A 27641-nucleotide genomic window follows, 5' to 3' on the forward strand; every position below is an offset into this window, starting at 1 on the left:
TCATTAAAACTCGTTAATTCCAAAATATATACCGTAAACTAATTTTTCACGCATAACGTTAGCTTCCTTATTTTATAATATAAGTCTACTTTGATTCACAAATTTAACAAAATGACAAAACAAATGAATTAATGTAGTGTCCAACATGGTAAGTTGGGCTTTCCTTCTCTTAATTAAGGAGTTTGAATAAATCGAAAACACCAAATAAATTAATTAAAGCAATCACTCTCGTCAGCAGTTGTGACAAATGAAAATAATTAATTAAAATTATTTTATATTTTGCGGAAAGAATGAAAGATAACAATATTTTTGTACAAATCTTTTGATAGTGGGAATGTAACTGTACATAACTAACAAATTTTCAATCCGTATCACACTGCCAATCGGCTTGTAGCCGGGATGAACAGATAATTAACAATTCTAATGTAATCTGCAATCGGCCTGTCTATTCAGCCTAATGATATTTCACAAACTCTGCGTTAGCTGATTGTTTATACCTTTCTATACTATAAATGAGTTTGTTTGAATGGATGTTTGTTACTAGATATCTCCAAAAAGAGCTCAATTAATCTCGATGAAATTTGGTATAGAAGTATGAATGTCTGTAAGAATTCTCATAGGCTACATCTCTTACAATTATCTTTTATCTATACAAAGAGGTACATCTGTTTTGAGATCTCTTAAAAGATATCCCTTGTGATTCCTATCTTAATTCTAATTATCTCACTTCTTACTTCTTACTATATACCTTACTAATACTATAAATACGAATGTTTGGATGGTTAGATGGATTTATGTTTGTTTGAAGGTAACTCCAGGAAAGCTTTAACGGATCTACGTGAAATTTGGAATATAGTCTGGAAAAACACATGGGCTACTTATAAAGTTTTTTTTAAATTCTACACAGACAGAGTCGCGGGCGTGAGCTTATTAATTATACAACTAAAACAAAAATAATGCTCGTTTAATTTTTTCTTCGGTATCATTATTACACAGTTTTGCCTAACTTCGCTAGCTCATTACCAAGTCTTTAGAAAGGTAATTAATTGTTTGCTCAGAGTTGAACTTTTTGTTTTCACTTGCAGTCTTTATTAAACTTCAATATAATCAAGGTACAATGCCTTTAATAATTAGAATACTTTTTGTTCTCGTATAGTAATTTTCTTGTTTTTGAACTTGAAAGAAAATGAATAAAGATTTTTATTTTTCATAAATTTACATTATTTTGAACTTACTTTAAACTTTCTCATTGCTTTATTAAGAATCTTTCGTATTCTTATTTTTTTTTCGTATTACTATCAGATTCGTAATTTTACCATTAGCATTTGTATGTTTGTATATTATTTATGTATTTTTATATAAATATCGGGCAAAAGACTATTGGGTCGGGCCTATAATTAAAAATGTTCCATTATCCCGTTCTCTCCTTTCATTTGACATTTTGGTCTCGGAAACCATAAATACGTTTTTAACCTATATGATGTTTAAAAATCAAATATTTAGGTTAAAGATTACTTTAAAAGTCGTATACTTAGTTATAAATCTTTTTTTATGCTTAGAAAACCCCTAATGAAATATTATGTCGGTCGTGTTGAAAGGGGTCGAAAAAATTATAATTTTATGTAAATGGCTCCGGGCTTTAAGAAACCTTTTGCGCGTATAATTAATGCTTTCAATGATTTGTCGAAAGCTTTTATACTTCTTAGTTTTATCAAAGTCCAAAATAATTTTAAAATTATCAACCAAAAATAGCTTATAACAAATCCTTATATTTACTAAATCAGTTGCCCTCAACTTCGTCCACGTAGAATAAAAAGTACCTTTTGCTACAAATATCAGCATGATCAAGAATGGAAGCAGCACTAAATATATAGCAGACTGTCGCCAGGGACTTCGCCATCACGAAATAAAAGAAATCATAATTAGTAAACCTAAGTTCTTCCAGAATGCGTTTTATTTGTACGCCAAATGCCATCGAGATTCGTTCAGTCGATCCAGAGATCCGATACCTTCAAAAATCCATCCATCCATCTAAACATTGGCATTTATGATACTAGTAAGAAGTACCCTGTGGACTGTAGACTAGAAGGGCAGATGATCTAGAAGGGATTGTCGATTAAGATGACGGAAGATAAATATATCTGGTGGATAAAAACCTTGTGCGCAGACTATTTGGGTGGGATAAGGACAGGGAGATAATAAACCAACTCTTTCTTGCAATTATGATTAATAAATAAATACAAGTCGTCTTGTAACGTTTATTTTAATTTACATATAAATGTGCGTGAATTAGATTTCATATTGCGATAATTTAACAATTTAAAATTATCACAAATCTTTTAGCATTAACAAGTTTATTACTAATTTTAGTAGTAAAAAAAAATCAATGAGATAGCATTATTCTTTTTTTTTTCGTTGTAATTTATTTAACTGTTGATAAAAATGCGCTCCAAATCGTGCGTTTGCCGAAACACATATTTAAAAAAAAAAACACTCCCATCTGTTGTTTGCCCAAAAAAAAACAAAATGGACGTCCAAGTCGATTCAATTCCAAACAATACTGGGATATATTTTCTTAATATTAGACTTAATTTGTTCGTTTATATTACGTGTTTTTTATATATTTTGCATTGTCTTAATTTTCACCTGATTTAAGATGAATAGTTTAAACCATATTTCCTTGACTTCTGTAATTTCATATATAACTATGCTATATTATTTTCAATAAAGCTCACACAATGGACAGAGAAATTATAAAAAATCTGTCATAAATAAATCAACCTTTATCTGATTCATACAATATCTTACTAATTTTAAACTAAAGCAAAAATTATTAAAAACATTTTTTTCGTAATATAAAAACAAAAATTTTCACACGTTAATATAAATAAAACTATAAAGGAAAACCTTTTGTATTAAGTACTGACTAACCTTAATGCCATCATGCAAAAGCATATTGTAGATGACAAAGATATAGTAATTTTCAAATATCTTGGCGGCTCAAGGTCATTGGCACACAGCGTAGTGCCCTCCTCCCGCGGCCCGCTTCAACCCAATATACTTGACATTGTGTTCTGGGTAACGACGCGCGCGAAATTAAGAGCCGGCAAGATATATGATAACTATTGTAACAATACATTTAACCAGTGAAAGCCCACGGTTAACTATATAATACAATTGTGCGTTAATTTTATGCAACTTCTCACTAAATCTTAGCATTACACAGTGGGTTTATGAATATTGATTTTCCCATCAAAATTATATTTTTTTTCATCGTAAAATATACAGAATTACTGATAGACGAATAATTGACCAATTATTTATAAAAAATGCAAAGAAATACAAACAACAACTCTTATAATACTCATGTATAAAAATATTCAAAAATAACATAAGCTTAGGAACCATGGCCAAACTTATTTCATTGTTTAAACTATTCCAAGGTCATTTAAAAGTGATTGTAATTTAAGAAAATCGTAACTTACCGTGGGTTTTTGAAATCAAAATCTCCGTTAAAACATGTTATCTCTGTTTTATCAAAGATAATGATAGGGATGACGATATGTTTTATACAGAGGTTTTGGTCTTAGAAACTCACGGATAGTCAAACAAGGATATCTGAACCGGTGAGAGACACTGCAATTGCGGTTGGGTTTGTCAGAATAATTATATAGTCTACTTAGACATAGAAAATGACAAGAAAGAAAAAATGACATGACAGCTACAATATAAAGAGGATCTTAAGACATTTTTGACGTTGACAGAGGGGCGCTAGTGAGCTATCATAATTTAGTTCGACTTATTCCCACCGGTTCAGAATCTTGTTGGTTTATATTTAAAAACATGCCGTTAATTACAGACTAGAGAATTTTTTAAAATAAAAGTTTAAAATTCGATATGTATTAATTGCGGGAGTTCCTTGACTTTTATTTAAAAATATAATTGAATAAATTTGATTTAAAACAGCGATGATATTTTACTCCTTTAAAACATCGATGTATACGATGGTCCAAATCAAGACCTGAAACTATTTTAACAAACAAACAGCACTATACATTATTGAGATTAGACAATTTCATTTTGCAATCTTTTGCAAGATTTTATGAAAATAAATGAAACAATAATATTAACGGTACAAATTTTTTACAATGTTTGGGAATTAATTTGGATCATCGTATACAATAAAAATTGTACTCGCATTAACAACTTTACAATAGGTCGAACAAATTCAAAAAATTTAATTTAAAGTAACTAAAATTGATATGTTACCTACAATTCACTATCCCATTTTTGGTGTAAACTTTTTAAATGATCATACGCTCTCCTAGTAATATTTAAAGTTGGTACAATTTCTAACAAACCACTCTCCCCAATTAAACTAAGTCCGGCCAAACCTAAATATGTATGCATCGGATCGGTACATGTGTCCGGCCATTTTGAAAATCCACCAACAACATAATCCTGTGTCTCATAAACGTATCTTTTATTACTATTATAATTAGTTAAATGTAATATATCTAACATTTTTAACGAAGCACCTACCCAGAAACTGTAACATGTATCAACTGGTTTGTTAGGCCTGCCTTGGAAGCCATCGACTTGTCTGAACATAAGCCATCTCCGGAGACTGTCCATTTGATATTCAGAGAGTTTGTCCAAACGATTGGTGAGGCTTAACGTTGCGAGAGCACAGTATGTTGTACCCCCGTGTGATTCTAATTCTGGACATTGTGCTATCCCATAATCATAGCCCTGGAAACAAGAAAAAAAACCACATCATCATCAGCTCAGTATACGTCCCCACCGATGGGCTCGGAGCCTACCCTAAGTTACGGGTGACTAGGCCATAGTCAACCACGCTGGCCAAGTGCGGGTTGGTTGACTTCACTCATATTCGAACCCACGACCTGCAGATTGCAAGTCAAGTGCTTGACCCCTGAGCCACCGCCGCTCAAAAAAAACCTAGTTCATTCTAATAATTTCCTACTCAGTATTTGATGGTTACAAGTTAGTTGCTTAGTGTAATATTAGTGAGGGAACATGATGGAACTGATGATGTAACCATATCACTAATCTGAGGTTAGTAATTTAAATTGCGTTCTAACCAGTTCAATTGTGTTTGAACGATGAGGCCTAATTTTTTTCAAAATTAATTCTTTATGAACTAGCTGTCGACTGCGACACCGTCCGCGCGGAATTAAAAAAAATCCTATGTGTTTTTCCAGGCTATGTTCTATATCTATGCCAAGTTTCAGCGAGATCTGTTCAGCCCTTCTGGAGATACCTTTAAGCATCCATCCATCTGAACATTCGCATTTATATTATTAATAATAAGATAGTAAGAAGTAATATAAGATAAATAATAACAATTCAAACAAACCGGTTCTAACCAGTTTCAACACCTAAAACTTTAGTTGACAAAGTATTATTAACAAAGCATTTAAAATGGTGTCAAGTGAAATATAACACGGATTTTATTGTTATACAACCTTCAAATCAATTTTTTGTATCGCAAGCAGTAAACATAATGTGCTGTTTTATACATAGCATAAACCTTGCTTCTTACTTATAAATGCGTAAATTTGAATGGATGGATGGATGGATGTTTGATGGTATCTCTTGATCAACTGAACGGATTTCGCGGAAATTTGGCATACATATAGAACATAGTCTGGAGGAACACATAGACTACTTTTATTTTTATTCCATGCGGACGGAGTCACGGGCGAAAGCTAGTATTAGAATAAAGTTCACTTAAACAAAATACGTACCATACACTTGATAATATAATCTGTGGCTTTCTCCACATTGAAACCAGACCAATCGTTTAGAATGTAGCTAATGCAGGCCGCGCAGTACACGAAGCGCATGTCCGATTCACATCCGGAGAGAGTTGCAGAGAAGTTGCCTTCTTCCGTCTGTAACGCCTTTACACCTGCGGAGTAAAGCAATCCTAATCATTTGCTGCCACTTTTAGAATTAGAATAGAATTAAAAGTTGAAAAAATAGGCTTATTCTATTGAGTTAAGTAACATCTCGCAATTTTTACTTTTAAAAAAATTTGTATTGTTTTTGCAATCTTGGACAAAAAGCAGCATTTGAAAGAGAGAGTTAGATAATGGATTGAAATTGACTATTGAAATCATAGTTCTTAAGAAATCTACCTTAGATTCTGAATAATTGCTAAGCAACATAAAATGTAGCAGTGTTTCCTATGTGAATAGATCTGTTGTAACACTTAAAATTTTTCACCTATATGGAAAATCATCATCTCATAGTTTTCATCCGACTCATCATGGGTTTCTGACACCAAAATACCCGTTGAAAACATATTGTTATCTCTGTTTTTTCAAAGATGAGAGACAGGGATAACGATATACTTTATACAGAGATTGTGGCCTCAGAAACGAAATGATAGCGCAACGGGCATTCGTCCTACAGACCGATTCATTTCAGTCATTATTCTCCTCTAATCTTGTCATCAGGCTATATGGAGAATACTTACCATTAATAATAGCTTTCCTATTAACCCTCGATAAATCATCCCCCAAGGCCAGTAAAGTACACAAAGCAGTATACGTCATAGCAAGATGCCCACATCGGTAATGACTATTCGCGTTATCAAGCTCTATATTTATAGTTGAGGAGCCTTGGAAGCCACATGTCGACATGTCACCATCTGTAACCAAGAATAACCTAATCAAGGACGCCAATGAAAGACCCAGAAGTCTGGAATGGTAACGAGAAGTGACGTAATGTAAAACGACGTTGAAAATATTTCGCAGTGTAACTGAAATTAATAAAACACGTCAAACGCGTTACCCGTGTTGAGGCTTATCAAAGTTGATTTAAGTTGGAATTAGCAAACTGCAGGTAGTAATTAATTACTAAATTTTGATGTTTAATTATCCATTGTTTACGGCAAGAAACATAAATATGAAAATTTACATTTGTATGTACACCATTTGCGCGAAATTAAAAAATCAATTAACCTATTAGTTCTACCAGACTATGTTTTACATCCATGACACATTTCATCGAGATCCGTTTAGCCGTTCTGGAGATATCTACAAACAAACGTCCATCTAAAAATCGCATTTATAATATTAGTTAAAAGTAAGAAGTAAGGTTGGTACTACATTCTTTTGAATAATAAGTTCATCTGCTATGTTTAAAAAGTTAAATTATTAAACGTAATCAAACGTAATCTTAATAATTGCCAAACACCACAACAGTAACGGTAGCTATTTATATGCTTATTAACTTTTACGATATTTAAATATAAAAATTACATGCAGATTGTTATCAATTCTATTGCTTAATTGCCGTGTTTGTTTCCATTGTTAAGTCAATGAGATAACGCAAGTAACTTGGTCACACACAAATTATTTACTGTTCTTTATAGTATTATTACACCAATCACTATGATTATCACGTATGTTTAATTATAATATAGTAGTATTATATATCTTTAATACATATGACTTAAAACATGTGTAAATACATAAAATGGAAAATGTAAACAATGAACTAAAATATACGAACTCATTACAACAGAGATGGACTTGATTACAATGTTTAAACTCAAAAACTATTAAATTACAGTCATTAATTATTTCACTAACAGAAAGATTTTCTCTTACAGAGTTTACCAGTTCACCTTCTATTTAAAAAAATAGACTAAGCATATTCCAGTAATGATGAAAATTTCTGCGAGTTTTGAATATAACTAATTTTAACAATCATTGAGCAGTGATAAACAGTGCTTCTAAAAGCACTGCATCCCCACCGAGGGGTTCGGTGCCTACCCTTAGTTAAGGGTGATTAGGCCATAGTCAACCACGCTGCCCTAGTGCGGGTAGGCCGACACTTATCTTTGAATTTTTTCTCAGATATGTGCAGGTTGCATCACAATGTTTTCCTTGACCGTAAGAACGTCGGATAATTGTACATATGTAAATCGGAAATCGAAAAACACATTGGTATATGGTGGGATTCGAACCCAGGACCTGCAGATTGCAAGTCAAATGCTTGACCCCTGAACCACCGAAGCTCTCTAAAAGTATATAGTTTATGTAAATAGTAAATTTTACTATTATTATTAATATGAATGTTTGGATGTATGGATGGATGTTTGTTGGAAGGTTTGTCTCCAGAATGGCTGCATGGGTTAGAATAAAATTTGGTATAGAAAACTGTCTGGAAGAACACATACATTATTTAACAAGCTTTTTTTTTAACCCATGCAGACAAAGTCACAAATAAAGGCTATAAACCATATTTGTAAATACAAGTTAAGATATGCAGACATAAATATTTAAGGAACTGATTTTTCCCTGTGCCGATAAAACAAGCAGTGGTTCTTCTCAACAATGTTTACTCAACCTCAAAGCAAAAACAAACTTTTATCCTCTTAGTACTATCACAGTTATAAGCCAAACTTGCTGTACCGGAAACTAACAATTTTTTTTAATTCATTTAATTTGATTTGAATAATTAAATAGGATGATGTCATATTTATGAATTAAAAAAATATATACACATAGTATTTTGGTGAAAATTAAGAGCAGATTTAAGTTATAACAATAGGTTGGACCTAGACCCACTTTGGGTTGCTGCATCAGCTAAGTATAGGTTTACATTGTAAAAACAACTGTGAAACATATTGACATCCCTCACATTTTCTTTGCAAAAATGGAGACAACAATATATATTATACAATTGTCTCAGGAAAAGATACCAACATTAACAAAAAAATATTCTCGAAATAGAATAAGGAGTCTTGAACAATGCATTTTTGCATTTAAGTTTCTAGGTTTATTATTTGTATTTTAGTCATAAGACATTCTTCATTATTTAATAATTAAATATTAAAAAACCTTACCTGATTTACGAGGTTGTACTTGTAATAAGTAAAGCCAGTCAATAATTCTGGACCTTAGTTCAATAGATATAGATGTAATTGATCCTAACACATCCAGTCCAGCAACAGAGAAGTATGCTATTGTCACCCTGAAACACAATAAATCAAGTTACATTTAAAATAATGACACTTTAGACAAGCATTTTCATGGTCAACCAGCTAGGAAAAGCAGCGGAAGGGGGCATAAAGTAAGAGAAGTATTCTCTGTAGTGAATTATCTGTTTAAGGTAGGTAACACATAAACAACCTTCCATATTGATGGCTATGATAGCAGTAAATTGACTATTTCAGTGTAAACAGATGGCCATTTTTTGATTTGCCAGCTACATAAACTTGCAAGGCGATATTTCATATTAGGATAAATCGAAATTGTTAAATATTATAATTAGTAAGTGTCTTTTTTAAGAAACATATTGACATACCTGGTTGAATCATGGGAAGACAATGAGGATGGTAGGATATTAAGAAATCTCATAAAGTATTTCACATGTTGACGATGGGCTAATTCCTTGTTCTCTTCATTAATCATTTTAATTTATTTATTTTTTAAAAGTGAAAGTTACAAATTCTGATTTTGAAATTAGACACCAATATTTGTCTTGAGTTTTACTTAACTTTTTAACATTCTTTGATCAAGTGAAAAAATTTAGACGAACATTATCATATAGGCTAATAAAGTAAATAGTGAGATTATTAATTCTTCCAAGGACCGATAGTTTCACATCTGAAGTTGAACAAAAATCACAAATGTCACTCCTTAAATACAAAATTCTGACGGACAGGTTCACAGGTTCATGTCAATCAAATTGTCAAATCTAACATCAATCAAATCATTTTGACATTCTAATATTGCTATTTTCATGGCAAATTTTAATTATTTTTTCATTTGGTGGATTTTACATTGATTGGAAAAAAGAGATTAACCTTGGGATCAGGCCACAAATCTTGAAATTTTATTTTACCTAGATCTACAAATAAATGGGAGAAAGAATTAAAAAATAACCATAGAAGTGTAGATAATCACATGACAACACTACACAACACAGACAATCTATTTTGACAGTTGTTTATGACAACCATTTCTATTTGATGTCTACAAACTTTATGGTTCTTTTTCATGGCTGACGTTCCAAGGAGCTAGCCGAAGTCATGAAGGTTTATAAAAAGTGTTTTTATTTCTAAAGTCCCTTATATTGTAATAAAATAGAAGTGTTAATAGATTATTCGTATCCTTGCTTGTTCAATTAAATGTTTATATATTTATTTCGTGCTGTGATTTTTAAGAATAATGTGGATAAATATTGATGTTTGCTGAAATGAACATGAGTGTTCATTTCACTTTTATGTATTCGCGTAAAGTGGCATTACTAATGTTACTGTCCATATAGTCAAGCATATCTATTTTACATATTTTTTTATTTTAGTTCGATCATTAGTGGTGCGCGATTCTAACCTATATTTGTTGTTATAGTTGAACGTCTCCTACCCGGTAACGGGATGTCAGAAGTTATTCGAGGTGGTGGACGAGCACAAGCTCCGTATCTTTTATGAAAAGCGCATGGGCGCTGAAGTTGAAGCTGATCAACTAGGAGATGAATGGAAGGGCTACATTTTACGTGTTGCCGGCGGTAACGACAAGCAAGGATTCCCCATGAAACAGGGAGTTCTTACCAACAGTACGTATTCTAAACAGTATTGTAATTCATACATTTGCATTTATTTACTAGAAATTTCATTTTCGAACGACGTATGTTATTCAATTGTCTTCTATATTTTAGGCCGTGTCCGTTTGTTGATGTCCAAGGGCCACTCTTGCTACAGACCTCGTCGTGATGGTGAGAGGAAGCGCAAATCAGTCCGTGGTTGCATTGTTGATGCTAACTTATCTGTTTTGGCTCTAGTTATTGTCCGCAAGGGTACCCAGGTAACTACTACAATAAATATTAAAAACTCCCCTGTTCTTACTGTTTCTCAGATCTTCAAATCTGCGTAATTATATGCGGCAGGGCATATTAACAATGATGTGAAATAGATCCTCATGTCTTACTATAGGCATGGGCTATGTTTTACATTGAACAAACATACTAAATACAATAAATTAACATGTTCTTTCACAATATTACTAAAAATGAAATGAAATGTCAAATTTTAGTGCCAAATTAAAAATATATCTTGGTTATGTTAATTTTCAGGAAATTCCCGGATTGACAGATGGTGATGTCCCACGTCGCCTTGGTCCCAAGCGTGCATCTAAGATCCGCAAACTGTTCAATTTGACCAAGCAAGATGATGTTCGTCGCTATGTTGTCAAACGTCTCCTGCCCACCAAGGAAGGCAAAGAAAATGCCAAGCCTAGATATAAGGTATGTTTTTAATTAATAATTATGTATTTTTGTGAGGAATGTTATAAATCTAAAGTAAGTTTTTTTTTTTAATTTATTAGTAATTAAAAGGATTTAATTTTTCTAAAAGTTAACATTTTCTTAAAATTGTTTTAAAAATTAATTTAGTGTAAGTGAATACATGTTTTTTTTAATATAGACTTTTAATTATGATTAAATATTTTACATTCTAATAATTTCCCTGATATTTATTGTTTGTTAGTTAAAAAATACTAGTGAACAGCACACTCAGGGTAAAAAAAAGTGCACCGAGCAGAAGATTCAGATTTTTGTCTGTCTCTTTTACAGTGTGCCCTACAAAAAATATTTCTTTGTAGTATTTTGTTTATAAAGACCTTGATATGTAAAACTATGTCCCTTGAATGTATTGTGTGAATGTTTATCAATGAATCCAGCTAAAACCAGGCTTGTCATCTCAGTTTTGTCAGTAATGCTTCTTTTATGAGGCATCGGGAAAGCATTTTTGCACACAAGTGATATTCAGCAATTATATTTTGTAATAGAAAAACTTATATATTTTTTTGACATTAATTTCAGTCATATTCATAAATTTTACTTATTACCACATGGTCTTAAACAAAGGCTCATTGTAAAATAAACACCAGGCGGTTAAAATAATTAGTGACAATGATTCTAGGCCCCCAAGATTCAGAGGTTAGTCACCCCTGTAGTTCTGCAGCGTAGACGCCACCGATTGGCTCTGAAGAAGAAGCGTCTGGCTAAGCGCAAGGCATCTGAGGCTGAATACGCTAAGCTTCTGGCACAGAGAAAGAAGGAATCTAAGGTAAGGAAAAAAATATTTACAAAATGACAATCATTAGCTTTTAGTGCAGAAATGAAATAAAAATATATATCCCACGTGCATTCCAACTGTTCCTGAGATTAACTACAACAAATAGGACTTTATGGACAGACAAATTTTAAAAATTAGTTTTTTATTATCAGCAAGGCAAAAATACTTTGTTTACGAAATATCTATTTTTTTTTTTCAAAATTACAAGCAGTATTAGATACTGCTACTGTGTTACTGTAGTTTTGTGTGCCCAACCAATGTATTGAACGGTTTTTGCTGTAGATTCAAAGTTGCATTAAATCTTATTTAATCTGGCACTGTGTTCATAGGTTTTGAATATTTTCCTTGTGTCTTGTACCGTAGGTCAACAGAAGGTATCATATGGGCACAACTATTTGTGCTAATCATACCTACTGTAAGATTAAGGGCTGTGTCTTACCCCTTGGTGTATATTCAATATATGCTAAGGTATTAAATCAGCTACAAGACATTGTTACTCATAATTATTATGATAGTCTTTTACCACTTATATATTTCTTTTTCCCTCCATTTTACTTCAAATGGAATCTCTGATTAAAATGTAAATTATGAACACCACAAATAAGCTAAAAATAGTTTGAAATTAATTATTGTGTTCAGTTACCAGTTATTTAAGGTTTATAATACTTTTTTTTAAGTAAGGTGTTTTAAAATTGTGTTTTTTGTCGCAGGTCCGCCGGCAGGAGGAGATCAAACGCAGGCGGTCAGCGTCGATGCGCGACTCCAAGAGCTCAAGCCACAGTGCTCCACAGAAGTGAAAAATCTTTTTAAAAATATAAAAATTATAAAACCTGTAAGCAATCATTTTATTTCTTTTAAATACCCTAATTTTTTCAATTACTCAACCAAAAAGAGCCTAGAAAGGTATAAAGATAAAATTGTAGGGTTTTCATGTCGATTTGAGATAAAAAAAATGTAAGTTGTATAATGTATTTAAATTAAATGTATCAAAATCTAATCACTGTCAAACAGTACTGGCAATGCATAATATTTTACTCTTCAATTTAAACACTGCGGTGCTTCAATAATCCTAGACCGACATACCGAGCCATTACTCTGAGGTAAGAGGGATTCAGTTTCTTTCGCTTCCCAAGCAATGATTTTAATAATTTCTCTGATGAGTCATCAAATGGCTTTTGATAATCAGATGCCTGAAAAAATAACAGTCAAGGAGCTTTAGTGTAATTGGCCTAGGCACTTAATTTGGTTTTGTAGTGAAAGTACTAAAAAAATTTAAAATAAACCTTACAGTTGTTTTTGCGATCCAACAAAGTTCATCTAAAAGACTGCTATCGTTGGATTGAGACAAAAATGAAATACCTTCGTTCTGAAAAAAAAATCATCTAATCCCTAAAGATATACACTTATAATAATATTAATGCAAAAAATATGTAATGTCGCACTAACCTCTATATTAAAAAAAGGTTTAAAAACAAAATGTGTCAACTTACAAAAGAAAAAAAACGATAAAAATGTCATTCAATTTTTAAATCCTTTACCTGTGATATACACAGATTCTCTTTTTCAATAACCTCAATTTCCATGTCAAGTTCTGCTGCTGTAGTTATTCTGTTCACTGCAATCCCTTGAAGTATCATGGGTCGGAATCTTTTCAGATTCCTGGTTTCCTTTTTGTTAGATAATAAGAGAATAAGAAGAGCCTGTGCTTGGGTTATTTCTTTAATCCAATTTCTCATCTACAACATACACATAAATCTTTAAATATCAAATCAATAACTCGCAAATAGGTAGGCTATATACCTATTTAACATATTTCGTCTTCTGTCAGCGAGCATAAAATGTCTGTCTCGTAATTTGTCTAAACAAACTACTAATAGGCGTCTTTCGCGATAGTTCGGTGAATGTAGTGGAACTCTGTTATTTTTTTTTGGCAACTATAAGAATTGCATACCTCTGTAATAGATGACATGATTGCTATATCCGAATGTCCCATTAAAACTTTAGACAATGGCTTATAACATCCAAGGGCATGAAAGAATTCGTCTAGATTTGTAATTTTATTTAAAGAAGTACTACAACTTTCTTTTGACATGCTCGTCAGTGACTTGCACTTCTTGTGAAGCTTAACAAATGTTTTCTTGACGCATTTTTTAGCAATTTCATGGCCACATTTGTCATATTTTGATATCCTTGTTTCAATAGTTGAATCCACATCCTTCGTTCTCGTGTATGGTAGATCTCTGATAGATAAGGTCATTGAAAATTTAGGCATTGAATCAAATTTTCGCTGTAGATCGTCGGAAATGTCAATACGACAATTATGAGAAGAAAAAAATTTCTTATTCCATTGACTTACTCTTATCATAAAATTATTTATTCCAGAAATTAGTTTTTCTAAATCATTTAAACCTAACGCATCTCTAATCGTGGTTAATGGTGAACTATAAGGCACCATTGCCGTGCAAGTATTCATAATTGGTTTTATAACTAATCTTTGATCATTTGTTTTATCAGATATTTTTTCAAAATGAAATTTCATGTATTTGCGTAAAGTTGGTGAGAAATTTACTAGTCGTTTTGTTTCGATTTTCTTTATCAGTGTATTCTCTTGACACCAATCCAAACTTGAAGAAATAGGACTGATCTTTACATTTTTAATCGACCTTTCTTTTATCGAAAATTTACCTGTCACTAAACTTTGCAATTCCGAACCAAACTGCATAATAGGATAGAAAATTATCCGAGGAATAATCTGTTTGGTATTCGGCTCAATATTGAAAGGCGAATTGGGTAAATCTGTGAATGCTTTATCTTTCATTATTTGCGATATAAATTTGGGCAATATACTGCATAGTTTTGCTGGTAACATTCCATTTGGTATTCTATCCTGATATTTATATAGCATACTTTGATTCTCAGGTGTTATAACTGATGAGAATGATGGAAGCGTCGAATTTAGAGAGGATTCTGATACAGAAGGAATGCAAATGTCAAATTGTAACATAACATTCGTTAAACTGTGATGCACCGAAACTAAGGTGCTAGTAATCATTTTAACATCAACTTTTAGTGGCACAACATTATGATTATCATCAAAGCCTGGTATAGTTGAACTGTCTGTATCATTTGTAAAAACTTCTTGATTGATATTTTCATCCTCAAGGATAGTTTCAACCTTGGGGACAGGTATTACGATTTCCGTACCTAGAAAAATGTCGCAATAGCAGATTTTAATGATAACAATTAACTATATTTTGTTACCTTACTATAATCAAATAATTGTCAAATCGGTATCAGAATCTAAGACCGCAATTTCGGTGGTCCATAAATCTTGCCGCCTTAATCGTCAAATTATCTTAACAATATACGTTCATTTGCATATATTTCTTACTACAATATTAAATTAGGTCTTACCAGAAGTAATGTTTTCTCGATCAATGTCATGTTGAGTATAATACATTCCTTTTTTTATTTTCTTGATAATATTGTCAATGAAATCGCTAGCCCATTTTGCTTTAGACCAGGAATATTTGTTTGGTTTATTGAAGTGCGAGATATTTTCACACAATTCTTTATATTCAACTCCTTTAACCGGTTCCAAATTTATTTTACTTTCCATGTTATGTTTCATCGGCCTCAGAATGCTTGTACGGTTAAAATTAACATTTTTATTAACTAAATTCCTCTGAGGTTTATTATAAATTAAATCTATCATTTTATCTTTGAATTGATTTAATACTTTCTTTTTCTGAGGTGTTGGGTTATTTGTTTGGTGAGTGATATCTTCTTTTAATTGAAAACTACTTTTAGATTCCCTTTTCTTAGAAACAGGGCTATGCATTCTGTTACCAACGAAGTTATTAACCGATTTAAGATTCGACATTTCATTATGACAATCTTTTCTTGCAGGTACATTTTGATGTTTAGGAGATAAAGAATTTTTGATTTGGTTTTCCAAAACTTTTTCCTTTGAGTCTATTCTGTTTCCTTTTGTATCCGCGATCCATTCTTTCATATAAGGCCACACTTGGCGATCCAAACCATTAAATTGTGGAGGATCGTAATCCACAATACGAAATGTTGAACTAAGTTCGTCTTTTCCAAGTATAACAATTGGATATTTTAAGTTTACCAACCTTCTTTTAATTTCTGTTTGAGTTAATTTTGGAAATCCGTAATTTCTTTGATTGTTTAGTACTTGTTTGGAATAACATCTACCTTCTTTCATAAAACAATTGCCCTTGTTATCTAAAGGATTTTTATTTTTGTCATAAATTTTGACATCAGAAAAGTTTTTAAAACCTCCTTTACTAGAAATTGAAGACAAGAATACCTTTGATTCTTGATATTTATTGTCTTCCATTGAGGTATCATTTTGTACGTAATCTAACTTTTTATCTGGTAACGTTTCATCTTCGCTATTCGTGTTATCAATTAATTCCATATAGCCGTCCTGAATTTCATTTGGTCGTTGACCAGAATATGGATGCCTAAACAAACCACTCTGTTGACAAATCAAAGAGGTTTCCGTTTTATTTTCTGTCCCACTTATATCTGGCTGGACATTTTTCTTATTCACTTTCTGTTTATTACACCTATTTTTTATTGGATTTTTCTTTGAAATTCGAGAACTTCGTACATTCGCTACCGGAAGTTTTGTTAGTTCTTTAAAATTTAAATCTCCTTTCCTATTCACAATCGTAACTCTATCAAAGCTGGAGGGTTTCGAACAAATGCTTTGAGATTTACTTTTAATGTCGTAACTAGATATATAAGAAAATTCCTCTGTAGTACATGTTTCAATAAGCCTGAAATTATAAAAGCATTTCATTTTAAATATAAAAAACAACCCTACTAATATTTTGGACACTAAGTTTTCTACAACACAATCTTCTATATTTTCTATTAGAATTTATGGGCGTTAAAGAAATCCTAATTATCTACGTGAATTTAAAAAAAAGTCTAGCTACCCGGTTTCTTTTTGATTCTTAGTATAGTTTCCCTTTCTTTTAATTGTTTCAATGCTGTCTTCGGACAAACGTGGAGATGTAATGTAGGGAAATTTGTTCATGCTTCGTAATATTGTCCAAAGGTCACCGGGCCGGACGATTTCTCCTCTTTTTCTTGTTCGATTTATTTTTTGCATTTTGTTATTAATCCTCTTATCTTGATTAAATTGCTTTTTATCTTGTTTTATCGCTGGGGTACATATTAGATCTCCGTTGTAAAATTCAAATTTCTTCTCTTCTAGATTAGGACATCCGAATTTTTTTGCGGGACGGCGTTTTCGTTTACATCTGCGGTTGGTGTCGACTCTACTGTGATACTCTGATTCATTCATATCGCTAACAGTTTGTTGTGCATTAGTCAGCTCCTTTGATACGACTAAACGTGAAGCTTTGTCTTTCTTACATTTACCTTTACTTGGTTTAAATTCATCCGAACTGGTCTTATAAATTTTATACGCTTGGGAAAACGATGATGTGACGTCATTAGGCTTCTTTTGAAAGATTTTCTTTTCGGTCATTTTGGATATTATGTGCACCTTCGTACAATTTAAATAAGGCGAAGTTTGATCACGAGAATTATTATGTTTTCCCAATTTGTTTGAAAAAGATGAAATGCTAGTATTTTCACTAAAATTAAGTTTCATCGGAAGATTATTTGATGCATGAACATTTTTGTTGAAAGCATAATTTGAGACAGCTATATTTTCATTCATTAAATTTTCGTTCATCAAAGTTTTTGTAACCATATTATAAATGTTGTAGACTTCGATGTTGTAGATTCTGAAAGGGGAGTAAGAATGATAGTCAAATACTTCAAATTAAAAATATTTTACGGCTAGTTTTAAACACCCTTTCAAATGAGCTTTTGAATACCCATCGGCGTAGATTACAGATCGGAAGGATTGTATTAAACCAAACTAACTTGTTAACGACTTTTAACTGTGAATCTGCAAGCACTAGAAAAAGACTGTACTCTATTAGCCAAAGGTACCTGTTTACCTAGCAATTAGTTTTTTGTTACTTGAACCGGTAATAATAATTGTATTCTACGTATGCATGCCATCTTTCTCAAAGAAATTGCTAAGAACTATTCTTGTACAGTTCCCAACATCAAACAAATTGTAAAGAACCTGCTTCCTGAATCAACCCCAACAAACCTCTAGTCCGTAAAAATATATAAAATCCAACTCACTTGTCACAATAATTTCGAAAAGTCTAAATTAGATTCGGATTATTTTTCACATGGAAATGACAACTAATTGTGACCTGAATGAAAAAAATATTTTCATTAACAAATATGAAAACAAAAAACCTACGCCATTGACATCAACAAATTATTCTAATAAGCAAAGTCTAATTTAGAAAAGGTAAGTATAGTATGCCAAGTATGTTTTTGTAATGATATACAAACTTTTTCTTAATTTTTCCAATGTAATTCTAGTAAGCCATTCTTTTATAGTGATGAGGCAATGCGGGGGGTAAATAATCTCACGAATTGGGGACCTACCACCAGGTTCTTGGTCGGATCGACTGGGCTCGACGGTAAGTTAAATAGGTAGGATTGACAGACATGTACTCTCTTTGAGTTTCAGCTTAAGCTGACAGGCTGCGTCTCTATTTACTCTTCGTTGTCAACTAGGTGACTTCTTTAATTTCAAAGTAATGAACATTTTCCATATGACCTAATGGTCTATGTTACCAGGTAATAAAATTAAAAAAAAGACTTCTTTCATTGTCAAGGACAAATGCAAACTGTCAAGTGACAAATCAAAACAAATCCAATCTTATTTGCTGTATTAAAATATTAAAGGTTTATAATGATGTCAACAAACAAAGAACTTAAAGTTGTACAATATGTCCCTTTCAAATCTTTTGTACATCCCTCTTTTTGGCACAGTTTTACGGATATAAAATTGAATATTGATAAATTGGAAGAAGCCAAAAAAGAAATTTACGGCCGTTACACATACCGAGAAGATGTTGGAACGGTGTTTGAAGTGGATGGGACATCTTTTAACAAGTAAGAGTCTAAGTAGTGAAGGAAACAAATAATTGTCTCAAGTGAATATAGTGCCATTACAGTTTGTCGTTGACAAGTTTTTAATCGATAATGATTGTCATACTAACCAATACGTTTTAACGGTCATTGTATTATTTATAAGGCACTAGCTGTTGCCCGTCGTCCGCGCGGAATTACAAAAACCTTCAAACAAACATTCATCCATCCATCCATCGAAACATTCGCATTTATAATATTAGAAAGGCGTAGTATTTATCCGGGCTTGCTGTAATTTGGTATAATAATCCTAACTTTTTTGCTAGTTAAGTAGTAATGGCTAAATCTGAAGTATTTCATTATTTTATTATTAAAGAAATATTATTTTATTATAAGGTTGCCGGAGACAGAACAACACTATATCAATGTAAAGGGAACATTAATTAATGTAAATAAATTAGAGGACTTCAAACAGTCGGACAAAAGCATTTTACTTAATAACTCCGGAGAAGAAGTATGGTTAAATGTGAAATCCAAGGATTGGATCACTGAACCTAGTTGTTTGATTAATTTCTTTATCTACTCTTACTCTGTGAGTATTTAGACTATTATCATAAATGACAAATTACCTTGGGTTTAAAACTTGTATTGTGTGTTTTTATCTTTATTTACCTATAGGAAAAGAAAGAGATGGCAATATATTTTATACCAATGTTAGGTAGAAACCCACGGTAATATGAAAACTGTTCACTTATATGCCTCCCTTAAATGAAGTTAATAGCTTGACCAAGAATATAAAACACTCACAAGATTGCAAAAAAAAATTAAAAATATTTCCTGTGTATACATTACAATGTATTGCCAGGATCTTTATATTCTTGGTTAAAGCATTAACTAAATTATAAAGATTTTTGATGTTTGAATAAATTAACTTTATTTTATGGTCTTCTAAATATATTAAGTTCATTAAATGAACAAATTAAGTCAAGTAATGTTATCAAAGTATTTCTATCCACTATTATAAAGCCAATATTTTTTTTTACAGGATCTCAAAAAATACCGTTATTATTACTGGTTTGGATTTCCTTGTCGGAATCAACCAACAGTATACATGAATGATGAACCAGTATCAATTACAACAATATTTAACGAACAACAACTTGAACAACTGAATAAAGGATTTAATTCTCTTGATTTAACACAAAGACATTATTTTATAATCACAAAAAACAATGACTCTATAACTGTTGATTGTCTATCAAAGATTTTAGACCCAAAGAAACAAGTGCAAAGTATAAAAGATATTGATTTGTCTATGATTTACTTTGTGTTTACTGATCCAAGTGGTACTACCAGTCCTGGTTGGCCGATGAGATTATTTATAGCAGCGCTTTTAGACCATTGTCCTGATTTATATAATACAGATATAAATATAATAGGATTGAGATGCAGTGCTAATGGAAGCTTACAAAAAAGTCAAGTTTATAACATCAAAATACCACAGGTAATTAATTTTAACCTTTACATTGTCGTACTTTTATAGGATTTTTGATATAATTACTGCATTTAAATACTTGTATTTTAAGAGGAAATATTTGTATTTTTGTATGTTAATGAATAAACTCAAACTACCACACTTATTTCAAAAAATATTTTGCTGTTAAATTATTCAAACTTCGTGAGACATAATAAACTGATATAAAAACGGCCAAACACTCTCGTATATAACACCAGTGAATGACAGGCCGTGTCCGCGAAATAATACCAGTCCCATTCACCCTGATGAAGGGGCCGATGGGCTCGAAACTAGTCGGTCCTGCCACGGGACGAATATACGTGAGTGTTTAGCCTATTTTAAATTAGTTTAATTCTTTTGCTATTAGAAAACTACATTAACACTGATTAATAGGCTACATTGATTTCTAGATTTTTTTTTTAATTCAGTTGTGGGTTTTGTATTTTATTCCATGTTAATATGTGGATGAACAGAGTATGTGGCTTTTGCCTTAATCATAATTAAATTAAAATCTATATAATATAAGTTGTGGGTATGTTTTCATAACAGATATCAGAGACAAGCAAAGAAAGTGCAGGTTGGGTTGGTTGGGAAAGAAATGAAAAAGGTGCTTTTGGTCCAAAACTTGCTGTTATGTCTTCATCTATGGATCCTATAAAGTAAGATAGAGCTTTTTGTAGAAGATCTAATTCAAAATCATTTAGATTTATTAGCCTAAATTAACTTCTGAATTAAAATAATATCTTTATTTTTTATAAATTTTTTTAACAATTTTGTCAACTGCCAATTAGAAACTTTATAAGCAAAAGTGTCGTGTCGCGGGCGACAACTAGTTGTACTTATATGTTTACTGTTACAGGTTAGCAGAATCGTCTTCAGATCTCAATATGAGATTAATGAAATGGCGATTAGTGCCTGAACTTGATTTGGATGTGATGAAGAGAACTAAATGTCTCTTACTGGGTGCGGGAACTCTAGGCTGTCATGTTGCTCGTAACCTTTTGGTATGTTTTTATACTCTGTTCCTAAATATTGATTCAAATTATAATCTTAATATTATATATATAAGTAAGCATAGATAGCACTTGTTGTATTTCCTAACATTATTGCTTTTTTAAACAAAAGCGAACCTACCACTTTTCAGTCGTCGAGAGCTTCGGTGACTCAGTGGTTAAGCACTTAACTTGTAATCTCCGGGTGGGTTCTAATCCCGCCATGGACCAATGTGTTTTTTTATTATTAGTTTCAGTTTGAATGAAGTTAAATAGATTTTTTTTTTAGGCTTGGGGATTCCGTAATATAACATTTGTAGACAATGCCAAAGTATCGTATTCAAATCCTACAAGACAAGTGTTATATACACATCAAGATTGTCTCAACGGAGGACAGAAGAAGGCGGAAGCTGCTGCTAATAGTTTAAAAGCTATTCTACCAACAGTTGTAAGTATAATTTTTGTAAAGAAACTAGTTGTCGCCTGCGACTAAGTTCGCGAGTAATTAAAATAAATTACAGCCTACGTGCGCTTCCAGACTATGCCAAATCCAGACCTGTAGGCCAAATTTCAGCCAGATCCGTTGAACGGTTCTGGAAATACCTTCTAACAAACATCCATCCATTCATCTAAGCATTCGCATTTATAATATTAGTAAGATTAATAACATTTGTATATATTAATAGCGTCGGTGCCCCAGTGGTTAAGCACTTGACTAGCAATCTGCAGGTCCTGGGTTCGAATCCCACCATGTACCAATGTGTTTTTCGATACATATGTACATTTATCTGACGTTCTTACGGTGAAGGAAAACACCGTTGTGCTGCACATATCTGAGAAGAAATTCAAAGATATGTGTGAAGTCAACCAACACTGAGGCAGCGTGGTTGACTATGGCCTAATCACCCCTGGCTTAGGGTAGGCTCCGAGCCCTCAGTGGGAACGTATAGTGAGCTGATGATGATGATGTATATATTAAACATACTTTTTAGTAAATTAAATATGTTTTATTAATATTACAGAATAGCAAAAGTATATTTGCTCATATCCCGATGCCGGGTTACCCTGTAGGTGAGGATTTGATGGAGGAGATGTACAATAACGTGAAGTTGATAACAGATGCCATTGTAGAACATGACGTTGTATTCTTACTGCTGGATTCAAGAGAAGCCCGTTGGTTGCCCACTGTTATTGCGGCTTTACATGGCAAGGTAACATACATTTACAGAAAAAAAATGAATAAATAGTATCCTATGTTCGTCTCCTTGCACTAAGCTCCCTCTTCACCAATTTTCAGCCATATCGGTAAAGCCGTTCTTGAGTTATAAATAGTGCAACTAACACAACTTTTTTTTATATATACATAAATAACTTTATGTATAGCCTAAGACATTCTAGGAAGGAATATGAATCGAATGGCATTCATACAAATCGACGTAAAGACACCTACATATGTACAATCAGGGAATCTGGTGGTGTTCCATCTTAAAAACTACATTCGTGTAAACCTGTTACAATAACCAATTTAAAGTCAGTCTGTGCTGCTGCCACAGCTACCTAATTGGGTATCTGTAAGAAAAGTTTGTGCTGTTGCAAGAAATAAGATAATTTTTCTATAAGTGAAACACCGCGGATTTCCATGACTGTACATAGGCTCCAAAAATATGTTACCTGCTTTAGTGACATTCGTATTCTTCAGTGGGGGATTTTTTTTATGAACAACTATGTAATTTATTTCTTGTTTGATTTATTATTGCAGATAGTGATAAACGCGGCGCTAGGTTTCGACAGCTACCTAGTGATGCGGCACGGTGTGGGGCTGAATGTTGCGGGTGCGGGGGGCGAAGGCCTGCGCGCCGCGACCGTGCCCGGCGGTCGACTCGGCTGCTACTTCTGTAATGACGTCACTGCACCTGGCAACGTAAGACTTTTTTATCTACTTTATGTTGTATTTCGATCCTCTTCGGCTCTTTTCCTAATTGTCAAGTAACAAAGTTTTACGGAGTAATACTGTAACTCGAAAATACCTCAGTGCCTAAACACCACAGTTTTCAATCAGTGTGTCCTTCCCATAATGACTTATCGCGCAGAGATCTGCATACAGACGATAGGACTGGCCAATAAGTTAAGAATCCCACAGCGACCGATGTAGAAAACCGTGCTTGGTGTACCACTTAGAGACAAAATCCAGCATGATGACAATCAACAGAGAACATAGATGACATAGTTCTGTAAAACAGTCTGAAGTGGAGTGGGGGAGCAAAACCCTGGAAACCAAGGAAAGTGACCAGAAGTTTGGTGCACCTTCCAGAAGTTGTAAGCTGAAGAGGAAGGATAGCATACTGAGGAAGACCTATCTAGGCTTAAGATGATGAGTAATATTGTGTAAAAAATCATGTTTGGCAGACGTTTGCGGAACGCACGTTAGACCAGCAGTGCACGGTGACACGTCCGGGAGTGGCCGCCATCGCCGGCGCTCTCGCTGTTGAGATGTTAGCGGCTTTATTGCAACATCCTCTCGGGTAAGTACTGGTACTTCTGAGATGAGCAATTTAAAAAAAAAGATATGTAGAATTTGGAGAAACTAAGAGACAGTATTGATTTCATATTTTTAAATCGAACAGGTCACTAGTTTCCATTAAATCATTTATTCGAAAATAAGTAATCTTAATTTTTATTTTCAGTAATATTTACTACCTTACTCAGATATGTTTAGTAGTCACTAAAGTAGTTTAGTGTCGATTTAGTATGCAAAATCGTACACTAAGGTGTTGCTTAAATAATCACTATTCAACTTGTCCCGGAGACCTAATGAGCCTTCTTATAATGAAAGGATGGCAAGTGGAAGTGGACTTTCCCGATGAGAGGATGCATGGAAAGGGAAAATACTTTCTTTCTGTGCATCCTCTCCTCCGTCGCGTATGTATATGGGCAATGGTCGCTTCGCTATTTCAGCGATTTCAGGTGGCCGCTCGCTCGTTTGCCACCTTATAATATAAAAGTATTTTTTTTCAAATATCGATAAAACTAACAAGTAGAAGTTATAAATTGTCATATTATATTAATTTAACTTATTTTTAGTGTGGAAGCACCAGCTGTTTACAATCCAGATAACAAAGAGATAGATTCCGTAGACGATGGTATATTGGGATCGGTACCACATTCAATTCGTGGCTTTTTACATTCATACCAGACTGTTTTACCTACGTGTGCTAAATTTACACAATGTATCGCTTGCTCCGATGTTGTACTGAACGCTTACAAAGATAAAGGAACTGAATTCTTATTAAAAGTATTCGAAAGTGGGAAATACTTGGAAAGGATTACTGGCTTGGAGGAATTACATATAAGTGCTGAAATGAATGATGTAAGTAGCTTTTTTATCAAATTACTTTTAAATATTGATGTCTTTACTATACTTTCAGATACATTTGAGGGACCACAATATTTCACTCGCTTATAGAGGGTTCCCTCGAATCCTAGATTCTCACTTATAAAGATTTCTTGCTTATTCATATTCAACTGTATAAATCTATAACTTTTTAGCTGTCGCCCGCAACTCCGTCTGTCTGGAATTAAAAAAAACTTATTAAGTAGCCTATGTGTTCTTAAAAACTATGTTCTACATCTGTGTCAAATTTCAGCAAGATCTGTTGAGCCGTTCAGGAGATACCTTCAAACATCCATCCATCTAAACATTCACATTAGTAAGATTAACATAGTTACTGCATTTAATAAGTACACACAACTCTCACAAATTTCTAGCTAATTGTTTTGTATTTATATGTTGGTAAGGAATGGATTTTTTTTTATAGATGCTGGCATTTTCTGATGATGAAAACCAAGAAAATATTGACAATGAATAATCTCAATTTATATAAAAGTATATAGTATACATTTTATCAATTGCATTTATTTCACAGCTTTTGTTAGATAAACTAGGAAATTAAGAAAAAGTTTAAGATGTGATATTTATCGTGGGCTTCTGAGATCCCAGTTTAAAACATACTTCTCTCTGTTTTGTCAAAGATGACAGGGATGATAATATGTTTTATTCAGAGATTTGGGTTTTAGAAACTAAAAGTTTGAGCATTTGCGATTCAGGTAACAAACATTTTCATAATATTACAAGTAACTGCATAATCAGAAAGTGTGATAAAAATTAAAAAAAAAATATAAAAATGTCTTATTTTGTGTACAACGTTATGTATAGAAAATTCTATGTTGAATATATGCTATTACTTATTTCTGTGATATGTTAAAAAAAAGTATGTATTTGAATAAAATTTTACTTTTATCTGTGCCATGATTGTATTGATGTAATTAAAAAAAAATCTCTTATGTGTCAAGTAAAAAGAATAAGACAAAATCAATTTGTTGAACACTATATTTTCTACATTAATTTCTTATATTTTAAGGGCACATACTAAGTGAAATCGCTGGCAACTGCTTCTTGTTTGAAAAAGAAATCTCTTTAATTGGCTTTGGTGGTTTTATTTTCCTTCCGTGTCGACCATCTTTTCTCTTCCATAGACCAGAGCGGGGACGGTTGCCAAGCCATCTGTTCCTTTGGGGGGAACCTATTGGGGTATTGCCATGATCCACGTTTGATAAACGACCTATAATTGAAATAATATTGTAATTATATAACCAAGTAACTATGGAATTTTTTTTTTAACCTGAAAAACATAATTGATAAAAAAAAGCAATAAGCATACAAAAGTTGATTATTTGGAGATGTAAATATGGAAGAAATTAATGTACAGTCAGCGTCATATAGATCGTCACAGACAAGATATGCAAATATATAGGTACATCAAAAGTAATCAATTATATCGGTACAACAAAAGTCCTCAAAATAATAGATACATTCACCCTGCTCAAATACATCGGTACATACACAGCGTCAAATATATGAGTACATGCAAGATGCTCATAAATATCGTAGCAGCCATAGCGTCATAAGTAACGAAGCAGTCAAGGTGCGCAAAAATATCGGTACATTTGACAAAATTGAACTCTATCTCTTTATACTTGTGATACAATTTGGAATAAACTACTTCTGTTACATTCATTTGACACTTTGCATCAAACCATTTTTCAAAATTTACTAAAAGTGTTCGACGCGGATGACAGATATTAGGTAGATAAAACCAACATCAAATTTAAGTTTGTCATCATATATGCTAGTTTGGTCTCGTGGCCTTACCGTTCGCCGCCGTTGGTGCGTAAGTTCGGCGGTTCAAATCCCAAGCAATTTTTTTTTTATATTTAAACTTTTTAATTTTAATATCGAAGCACATGTAATTAAACTCTATCGCCGTAGTTATTAGGTACTTTTTGATATTGCCTTGGACTAATGAGTTTGACCGTTAAAGTACTTTTCTATTTCAAACAAAAATGAAGGAGATAAAGTGATGCTATTGACATGTAATTTGTTTATTACTCATGTTTGTTAAACTTGTACCGGTAAAAATTTACTTTTACCTTTTACTGATACTGATTATATTTAAGAAACAAAGAAAAAAAACTGAATGTCAATATCCAAACTACATCAAATTTTTGGTCGATTGCAACAAACATTCCAGTGTGCGTGGGCGCGCACACATATGTAGATAACACTTGTACGTATAGTTTCCGCGCGTACCATTCTTAAAACCCGCAAAGACAATCCACGCTCCGCCCACTCACTTCACCCGCGATGGTCTGACCTAATTGTTGTTAACTTTATTTAAATTTCATTCTACCCGACAGCGAAAATTATAAAAAAAAATTGTCGAGCAAAATTTTACATTACCAAATTTTTACTGGTTATGAAAAAATAACCCCGTGATTGATGAAATGAAAAAAAAGTAGCCTGAGATTCGAACCGGTAAACTTATATATTACGGCAAACATACTAGAATACTGCGCCAAACTAGTATATATTGTGACAAGGCAAAATTTGATATTAGTTATTACGTATCTGTCATATTCGGCGTGACAAACTTTTATAATATATTTAAGCGTT

The 27641-nt window shown here is 32.7% G+C and overlaps 5 protein-coding genes across 8 annotated transcripts in view; 2 read left to right on the top strand and 3 right to left on the bottom strand.

The window, feature by feature from the left end:
• Positions 1-3545: 3545 nt before the first annotated feature.
• betaggt-I (geranylgeranyl transferase type-1 subunit beta) lies at positions 3546-9706 on the bottom strand. Its single transcript, XM_013314587.1, has 5 exons — positions 9346-9706; positions 8885-9012; positions 6506-6679; positions 5772-5935; positions 3546-4752 (listed from the first exon to the last, which is right to left on the bottom strand). Exons 1-5 carry the CDS (start codon positions 9450-9452, stop codon positions 4270-4272), a joined length of 1056 nt encoding a protein of 351 aa, XP_013170041.1. The 5' UTR covers positions 9453-9706; the 3' UTR covers positions 3546-4269.
• Positions 9707-10033: 327 nt separating this feature from the next.
• RpS6 (ribosomal protein S6) lies at positions 10034-12954 on the top strand. Its single transcript, NM_001312804.1, is given in 6 exon segments — positions 10034-10078; positions 10395-10599; positions 10702-10847; positions 11116-11286; positions 11963-12109; positions 12829-12954. Coding segments are annotated over 6 exon segments (762 nt in total). The 5' UTR covers positions 10034-10072; the 3' UTR covers positions 12916-12954.
• A 119-nt stretch (positions 12955-13073) lies between these two features.
• Positions 13074-15654, bottom strand: LOC106119405 (uncharacterized). Of its 2 annotated transcripts, XM_013314355.1 has the most exons (5): positions 15533-15654; positions 14070-15322; positions 13657-13854; positions 13407-13484; positions 13074-13308 (listed from the first exon to the last, which is right to left on the bottom strand). In XM_013314355.1, the coding sequence occupies exons 1-5, from the start codon at positions 15576-15578 to the stop codon at positions 13162-13164; spliced, it is 1722 nt and encodes a 573-aa protein (XP_013169809.1). In that variant the 5' UTR covers positions 15579-15654; the 3' UTR covers positions 13074-13161. The 2 variants fall into 2 exon arrangements, with proteins under 2 accessions (XP_013169809.1, XP_013169810.1); XM_013314356.1 differs by lacking the exon at positions 13407-13484.
• A 3199-nt stretch (positions 15655-18853) lies between these two features.
• Atg7 (Autophagy-related 7) lies at positions 18854-25898 on the top strand. The gene is made up of 11 exons (XM_013314354.1): positions 18854-19147; positions 19520-19715; positions 20169-20627; positions 21189-21298; positions 21499-21643; positions 21921-22079; positions 22654-22842; positions 23391-23552; positions 24038-24153; positions 24713-24998; positions 25447-25898. The coding sequence occupies exons 1-11, from the start codon at positions 18945-18947 to the stop codon at positions 25495-25497; spliced, it is 2076 nt and encodes a 691-aa protein (XP_013169808.1). The 5' UTR covers positions 18854-18944; the 3' UTR covers positions 25498-25898.
• A 102-nt stretch (positions 25899-26000) lies between these two features.
• mRpL2 (mitochondrial ribosomal protein L2) overlaps positions 26001-27641 on the bottom strand; it is a 5906-nt gene continuing 4265 nt past the window's right edge. For all 3 annotated transcript variants that reach the window (XM_013314359.1, XM_013314358.1, XM_013314357.1), the window contains one exon: positions 26001-26250. In XM_013314359.1, the coding sequence (XP_013169813.1) occupies positions 26045-26250 (206 nt within the window). In that variant the 3' untranslated portion in view covers positions 26001-26044. The remainder of the gene's footprint in view (positions 26251-27641) is intronic.

The sequence above is a fragment of the Papilio xuthus genome, unplaced genomic scaffold, assembly GCF_000836235.2.
Source record: "Papilio xuthus unplaced genomic scaffold, Pxut_1.1 DF827461.1, whole genome shotgun sequence".
Classification (NCBI taxonomy): domain Eukaryota; kingdom Metazoa; phylum Arthropoda; class Insecta; order Lepidoptera; family Papilionidae; genus Papilio; species Papilio xuthus.

Coding starts and splice junctions, on each gene's coding strand:
- betaggt-I (XM_013314587.1), bottom strand. CDS start 9,452: ATGATTAATGAAGAGAACAAGGAATTAGCCCATCGTCAACATGTGAAA. Junction 9,013..9,345: donor TCTTCCCATGATTCAACCAG/GTATGTCAATAT, acceptor ATTGTGTTTCAG/GGTGACAATAGCATACTTCT. Junction 6,680..8,884: donor AGTACAACCTCGTAAATCAG/GTAAGGTTTTTT, acceptor TCTTGGTTACAG/ATGGTGACATGTCGACATGT.
- LOC106119405 (XM_013314355.1), bottom strand. CDS start 15,578: ATGTATTATACTCAACATGACATTGATCGAGAAAACATTACTTCTG. Junction 15,323..15,532: donor TCGAGAAAACATTACTTCTG/GTAAGACCTAAT, acceptor ACATTTTTCTAG/GTACGGAAATCGTAATACCT. Junction 13,485..13,656: donor AGAATCTGTGTATATCACAG/GTAAAGGATTTA, acceptor TTTTTTTTTCAG/AACGAAGGTATTTCATTTTT.
- Atg7 (XM_013314354.1), top strand. CDS start 18,945: ATGATGTCAACAAACAAAGAACTTAAAGTTGTACAATATGTCCCTTTC. Junction 19,148..19,519: donor GATGGGACATCTTTTAACAA/GTAAGAGTCTAA, acceptor TTTTATTATAAG/GTTGCCGGAGACAGAACAAC. Junction 20,628..21,188: donor ATAACATCAAAATACCACAG/GTAATTAATTTT, acceptor TTTTCATAACAG/ATATCAGAGACAAGCAAAGA.